This window comes from Lycium barbarum, chromosome 5 (assembly GCF_019175385.1).
Source record: "Lycium barbarum isolate Lr01 chromosome 5, ASM1917538v2, whole genome shotgun sequence".
In the NCBI taxonomy this organism is placed as follows: Eukaryota; Viridiplantae; Streptophyta; class Magnoliopsida; order Solanales; family Solanaceae; genus Lycium; species Lycium barbarum.
The window spans coordinates 131,657,358-131,664,960 of NC_083341.1; the positions used below are offsets into that span (position 1 = coordinate 131,657,358).

At 31.9% G+C, this 7,603-nt stretch overlaps 1 protein-coding gene across 1 annotated transcript; it reads right to left on the reverse strand.

Moving 5' to 3' along the window:
• Window positions 1-2,333: 2,333 nt before the first annotated feature.
• On the reverse strand, window positions 2,334-4,924 carry LOC132641599 (uncharacterized). Its single transcript, XM_060358640.1, has 5 exons — window positions 4,566-4,924; window positions 4,392-4,479; window positions 4,227-4,297; window positions 4,040-4,096; window positions 2,334-3,007 (listed from the first exon to the last, which is right to left on the reverse strand). Exons 1-5 carry the CDS (start codon window positions 4,656-4,658, stop codon window positions 2,756-2,758), a joined length of 561 nt encoding a protein of 186 aa, XP_060214623.1. The 5' UTR covers window positions 4,659-4,924; the 3' UTR covers window positions 2,334-2,755.
• Window positions 4,925-7,603: the final 2,679 nt, after the last annotated feature.

Sequence of the window (7,603 nt, forward strand, 5' to 3'; positions counted from 1 at the left end):
ATTTGTTAAGATAAGTACTATCACAATCTAATATATACTATATACTAAAAATGTATCAAAGGTATATTTGTTGAGAAAACAAGATTGTCTAGTTTTAAAATACAATTTTAAAGAAAACTTAAGTGCTCCGTAAAAAGAAATTTCTAATTTATTGGGATACAATGTTTTTAAAATACTTAATATTAGTAATAAATGTAGTACTTATCTTATTTTTTTTATATTTGAAATGGGCCGGGCCGGGCCGGTGCCCCTGTGGGCTATCACCCGGGCTACTGGTGGGCCGGGCTGGTGGGCAGTCCTCCTTATCCGGCCCAGCCCCCTAAAAAATCCCACCTAGCCCAAACCCTTACACCTCTTAGTGGGTCTGGGCAGAGCCGGTGGTGGGCCGGGTTTACCGGGCCGAGTTCGGGATGGCCTGGCCCACTTGACACCCTTACGCTCGTCAGTCATCTCAATACACAGAAGAACAATTTCAAGAATTCCTTCTTTGACTTGCCCATAATTTTGTGAGGCAAATATATCACATGGTTTAAAAGATTGCCTAAATTAGTAAAGATTACCTAAGTTAGTGGATTTAGAATTTAAAATCAGCGACATGGCTTATATTACTATTGTACAATTCAACAAACAACATACTTTTATTGAAACATTATCACAAAATTTGTAAAAGTGAAATCTGAATTAATGAATTGCAAGAGAATAATCAATGGAGTTGTACCTTGAAATTGTAAAAGTGGGAATTAGGGTTGTTGGAGACTTGGAGCCGGAGGGATTAAGGATTTTGTGATTTTGTTAGAGCTTTTTGTGTGTGTGTGTAATTTGTTAGGACTTGGAGAATTAGGAATTTTTAAGTGAAGTGACGATGCTGTTGTTAGAACTTAGAAGAAGGGGATTTTGTTAGAAGAAAATTTATCATTGTGAAGAGATTTTAGCCTTTTAGATGAGTGATGGGTAGCCGGGTAGGCCTCGCCTATTGGGTATGAGTTGAACTAGTAATTTAATTACAATGGGCCTTTAAGCTTTAAGTGTATTTATTTCGGTATTCGATATTTACCGAGGTATCCAACAATATATTTGTAAATATCGAATACAGAAATCAAAATATCAAATTTTATCTTTTATTCCCGAAAATCGAACCGAAAACTGAAATAGCCGGTTCGATTCGGTAATTCGATTTTCAATATTTTATGCCCGACCCTACTTACATGGCAAAATCTACCATCTTTGTATGTAACTTCGCCTCTGCTTTACCTTAATACATAACTAAAAATTTGCCTAAAAGTAAAGTTTATCTTACAAGGCAAAATCTGTCGTCTCTGTATGCAACTTCAACTCTGCTGGAGTGAGAATTGCCCTTCTTTTGGGGCGGTCTTTAAATTTTGCCCCTCATATTTGTGGTCTTTAAAGTTTACCCTTCACTTAAAATTCATGAATTCCGAGTTTAAACCCCTGCTCAATTAAAAATTCGTAAGATAAGAGTTTGAATTTCGCTCTACCCTTCGACAAAATTTTAATTATGCTTAATTAAACGTCTGCCCGAAAAGGCATACTTTTCCTTGAGGCATATACTTTTTTTTTTTTTTTTTACTTTTCAATGCAAACTTTTAATTATGCCTTAAGAAAAAATTTCACTTTATTAGACATACTTTTAGTTATGCATTAATTAAAAATATGCCCCATAAAACATAACTAAAAGTATACTTCATAAGGTAAAACTTTTCCTTAAAACATAACTACAAATTTGCCTTATAAGACAAAGTGTATGCCTTAAGGAAAAATTCTGCCTTATGAGACATATTTTTAATTATACCTTAATTAAAAATCTATCTCATAAAACATAACTAAATTATGCCTTAAAAAAATTATAAACTTTTATTTATACCGAATCCAACATAACTTTAATTTTTCGCATATCCGACATACACGCCTCTCGTCCTTACCTTGCGAAATTATTTTTTTGTTTTATGCCAGAGCGAAAATTTAAACCCAAAATCTCACCTTAACAAAATTTAAAGACTACAAATATGAGAGGCAAAATTTAAAAACCACCACAAAATAAGGGAAATCCGCGCAACAAATGAAATATTTCGATATTTTTTTTAAACGAAAGACAAAAATTAAAAGACAAGTGAATTGAGGGAAAAAAATCAAAGACCAGTCCGTATGACGGACAACAGTGGCAATTGCCCCTTGGACCAGAAAAACTTCTTCTGGGCCGGCTCTACTCGCAGCCTGCGAAATAGGCCCATAGTACGAAAACAGTCATTAATGAACATATAAGATGGACACAGAGAAGGGGGATGAGATCCCCACACTAAACAAAATCAAAGACATTTCATGCATAAAATTTCTTCAAAATCTCATTTCCAGGAGTAACACTACAAATAGTAAACCTCAGGAGCCTCAAGTGGCTACTACAATCTTTGCCAAAGTCTTAAACATTCCCCACTTATATTTACCGAAAATGAAAAAAAAAAGAGGACATTTAATCGTAAATGTAGTTGGCAGAATGATACATGTTTTCTTGCCTCCAACAACACAGCTTGTCAAAAACCAAAAAGAATTTGTACCTTCATTTCTTGGTTACAGTGCGTCAGCGCTAATATGATCGCATCCCACTATAATACGTTGCAAAACCTCATTATCTCACATCGCTACTCTCAAACTGGTCACCAGCATCCTATGATGTAAAAACCATCGAAAGCAACAATTTTTGCATCGATTCATCAAGATAAAATACTTTCTTGAAGTAGTTTTATCTGCAGAAACGGTTAGCTCCGTGCATCTGCATGCTTGAGAAATCAAAGAAGGGATTTCCCCCTGCGAAATTCGCATCAAACTGAGATGTCCTTGAAGTTCTGGAGTTATCATAAGCCAAAGAAGAACTACAAAACCATTGTGGAGAAAAGTTTTGCTGTTGAGAGAAGCTAGACCAATTACAAGTCTCAAAGCCTTGAGCCATTTCCCAGAACATGTTTTGTAACTCCTCCATGCTATAATTTTTCTCCTGTTTTCAAGAATTTGCAATAAAAAAGAAAAATCAATATCAAATCAGTCGCTTCTCCAACAGAACAAAGCGGGTTCCATAAGATAGATAATTAAGGGCAGAAGTAGGGCTTTGACATACAAGTTCTGTAGAGCCTATTAGCTTTAGTGTAAGGACCGTTTGGTCATAAGAATTATTCATTTTTTTTTTGTTTACTTTTTAAAAAATTAATATTTGGTCATAAAAATTCCAAGTACAACTTGTATTTGAAAAACAAAAAAAACTTATTTTTTAAAAATTTCACCTTTTTCACAGCTAAAACAAATAAATTTCAACAAAAAAAAAAAAATTACAAAAACTATAGTTGAACACAACTCCTACCCCAACTCTAAAATTCCAAAAAAAAAAAACTGATGTTTTTTTTTTATTTCCTTCCATGGCCAAACGCCTGCTAAGTGCTAACTTTGTATGTGTAAAGAAATGCTCTATATCTGAAGAAAAATTAAATTCAGAATCCAATTATTATGACTTAACTCGTGGTCCTAAAATCCAATTAAGAACCTATAAAGTTCAAATCTGAAATTCTTCCGTGATCATTACACTATTACAGACATGTCCTCTCAAAAAGCACTTAATCCTCATTTCAGGCCAATGAAGCCACAAAAGCCAAAGGCCCAAGCCTTGGTCGACTTAAGACTAGTATGCAAGATAATTCATTTTGGTTAAGCACAAAAAACACCAAGCCACTTATCCCTTTTAAGTATGTTCATTATCCAAGATAATTGCAATTATAACATATAAAGGCAGCTTAGGACAGAAGCATCTTGTGCTCAAGCAAGAGTTCAGGGAAGGACTGCACTCCAAGAGGCTGTAATGTCGCCATCTCTCAGATAATCTAAACTAGCATAAAAATTCTTTATATTATCGATGCATATAAGTTAACGGCTTAACGCCGTGCATTTACTATTACAAGAAGATCACAACACAAAAGTTCCTTCGATAAATGTTCTAACATTCATTAGCAAGAAAGTATAGGAAAAAGACAATACATACCTCTTTCCTTGCATCTTCCATTAGAGATACCATTTCTTGCAGAAAATCACCAAATCCCTGTAAACAAAAAAATAAAAAAATAAAAAAATCAGCTCATGGAGACACTCAGCAATAAGTTCCAAAAACAGAACATATCTTCCAAACTCAAAAAGGTGGACAAAAAATATCAGAACAATAAATTGCATACCTCATCCTCATCTTCTTCAGGGTCATACAATCCTGCATCATACATCATTCTCTTCTTTTGATCCGACAACACTGTTCGAACAAAAAATATACATTAGAAATGGCATTATTAATTTATTTTTCTTTATATAAAGAGCATTATGGAATTGAAAAATGGGAAATTTACCTGAATATGCTTCTTGAATTTGCTGAAACTTCCTCTTAGCTTCACCTAATAATGATGGTGTGCTTGTCCATTTATCAGGGTGCCATTGCTGCAACCAAAATCACCATTTCCATTATCAACCAAATCCAACTACTCTCATAATAACAAAAATATAATTTTTTTTCATCAACATACCATAGCTAGCTTTCTATAAGCCCTTCTAATTTCTTCATCAGAAGAGTCTACATTAACACCAAGAACACTATAATATGATGGTTCCATCTCCATAACCAAAATTCCTCAAAAGGGTATCATCTAATTTCAATATTTAATAAAAAATATCAAGACTTTAAACCCCCTCAACTCTTTCAGTTTTTCTATATCTCAAAATCAAAAAATGTGACAGGAAAAGGTTGTTAAATAAATCCTATATATAGTTAAGGTAATTTGAAAGGTCGGTGATAAGTGGGGTCCAATGGAACTTTGTTTGTTACAAAATATCTATGACCTAAAAAATGTAGTAAAAGGCTAGAAGCTTCCATTGGGTTCTAAGATAGAAGTACAAAGGTTCAAGAAGGTTCTTGAAGGAAAAATTCGGTTTTTAGGGTATACGTGGTTTGGTTTGATAATTGTAAGAAGATATTTTAGTTTTGTGAGTTGAGATATTTTGTTTGGAAATTTCTGGCGAACTTGAGGTGTTTATGACTTTTTGGTCCCAAATTTGGATAATGATTGGGCACGACAGATTTTTTGGAATGACGTGTCCACATAAGTTTACTTTTGGTTACACCTAATCATGATACTCCTCCGTCCTACGATAAGTAATTTTTTAAGCTCATACACTCTCCTGAAAAAATTATTTACTCGTATAAAAAATTAAAGTGTTTTTACTAATTTACTTTTAATTAAATTTTACTATTTTCTAAAAAATAAAAAAATAGTTAGTGAGTCTTGACTAATTAAATAAGAATAATCTTGAAAGAATCTATTCAAAGTTTTTTTTAAAATTCTAAACGTCACTTATTTGAAAAAAAAATTAAAATATCTAAAACATCACATATTATGAAATAGAGAGAGTATATTAATATACGCGCAATAAAAATTTGCACTGTTTATATTTAACGAACATATGCATAATAAATATGTGTCAGAACATATTCACCTATCACTTAGCAATGATTGGTTAGTGTATATTTTCACTTAACTAAATTACTTAACCTATGTAAGTTAATCAATAAAGTATAAATACATAAGTACTTAGCATCAATGTTTTAAAAGGCGGGGGAGTAAGACGGGGCGTTTTACATACGCCTTGATGAGGCGTAAGCCTCATGAGTATTTAATTTTTAGTATTTCTTAAAATAATATAATTACAATAAATATTTTTAAATAGGTAAAATTACATAAAAAAAATGAAAGAAAACTGTAAATATATATATATGTGTGTGTGTGTGTGTGAGCGCACGCGCACGCGCTTGATCCTCACAAAAAATGATCAAAGCAATCCATTATACACCGCTTATAACTTGTAATTATATATAACATAATTTTATAAGTATAAACAATACAGTGAAATAAAAGCTATTATGAAATGCAAAACAATTCTAACATTTTAACTTTCAAACACGGAAAAAAACACAGTTTCTTAAAATACTATTACTCTCATACTATTCATTTTATCTTCCTATAAGCAAATAATCAATAAAATTTATCAATATTACAATTAAAACATAACTCCTTCATGAACAAAAAATAAAATTATATGATAATTCTGATACATATGACTTATGACCAATGACAAGTGAAAATATACAATTCCGCTATGTGTTTTTTTTAAAAAAATTAAGTGATATTCACCCTCACGACATTCTCAAATAGTAAATATCCAATACTACGACTTGTTATATGAGTTACACCCAATCTTCTATTTCTATAGATGAAAAACTATTAAGTATCATTATTTTGTTAAATAATTATGAGGGTGAATGATTTTAATTAAGGAATTTAAAATATAATTTGTGTAAGAACTGTTAGGCGAGCCCTGGGCGTTGGGCGTTAGGCGTGTTTAGGGCGTACGGTTGGGCGCTTAGGGCGTAAGCCTCATAGGAACTAAGCCCCGCACGTTAGCCCCAGAGCGTTTTGCCACTGCCCTGCCCCGAGGCGAGTCCTGACACTGCCTTTTAAAACAATGCTTAGCATATATACCGCAATAAAAATTTGCACTGTTTATATTTAACTAACATATGCATAATAAATATGTGTCAGAACATATTCACCTATCACTTAGCAATCATTGGTTAGTGTATATTTTCACTTAACTAAATTACTTAACCTATGTAAGTTAATCAATAAAGTATAAATACCAAGTGCAGATAAGTGCTCAGCATAGAAAAATGATGATGTTAGTAATAGAGGCAGAACTAAAATTTAAAACTTATATGTTTGAAATTTCAATTCTAGTTAGTGAATTTTAAATTTTAATAATTTAAATATATTCAATAAATTTCTTAAGATAAATATCAAGTTTTTATCAAAATTACTGAATTAAACCGAACTCATATCCTTTATTCTAGCTCAGCCCCTCGTTAGTAGATGCTTGTTTTAAAGATATTTTCACTCAGTTGACACACTATTTCATTTTTAATTTATCGAAAATTTTGTATTCACACAGATACAATTTTTAATTAAGGATTAAGTGGAACTTAAACTACAAAAATGACAAATGTGAATTTGGATAGTTATAACTTTTGGCCATAAAGTCAGGGGTGACTAATACTGTTAGGGGTCTAAAGTCAAACTTCAATGAGGGGTCTTAACTTTTTTTTTTAATCACAAAATTGAGAATAGAAAAAAGAATTCATAATTATTTTTCATTTGAGGTCTACTTTTTGAGAATTTATGTCAGATATCTCACTTACTTCCTCAAGAGCTCATTTTTGAGATTGTACCAAAGATTCAATTCTTCCTTCTGAGTTTTGAACAACCGGATTCATATTTTTCTCGTTGACATATTTTATATTCTAATAAATAGTTATAGAGAAAATATATATTACGTAGTAAAATATCAAAAACAAGCAAGTTTTAGATGAAATATAACAATAACAACAACAACATACCCAGTTGAATCCCATAGTGTGGGGAAGTTTTAGAGAAGTTTTTTTTTTCCATTTTTTTTTTCCAGTTTTAGATGAAAAAAAAAACAAAAAATTTGAAATAATAGAACCTGATTTAAG

Coding starts and splice junctions, on each gene's coding strand:
- LOC132641599 (XM_060358640.1), bottom strand. CDS start 4,658: ATGGAGATGGAACCATCATATTATAGTGTTCTTGGTGTTAATGTAGAC. Junction 4,480..4,565: donor CTTATAGAAAGCTAGCTATG/GTATGTTGATGA, acceptor TTTTGGTTGCAG/CAATGGCACCCTGATAAATG. Junction 4,298..4,391: donor AATTCAAGAAGCATATTCAG/GTAAATTTCCCA, acceptor TTGTTCGAACAG/TGTTGTCGGATCAAAAGAAG.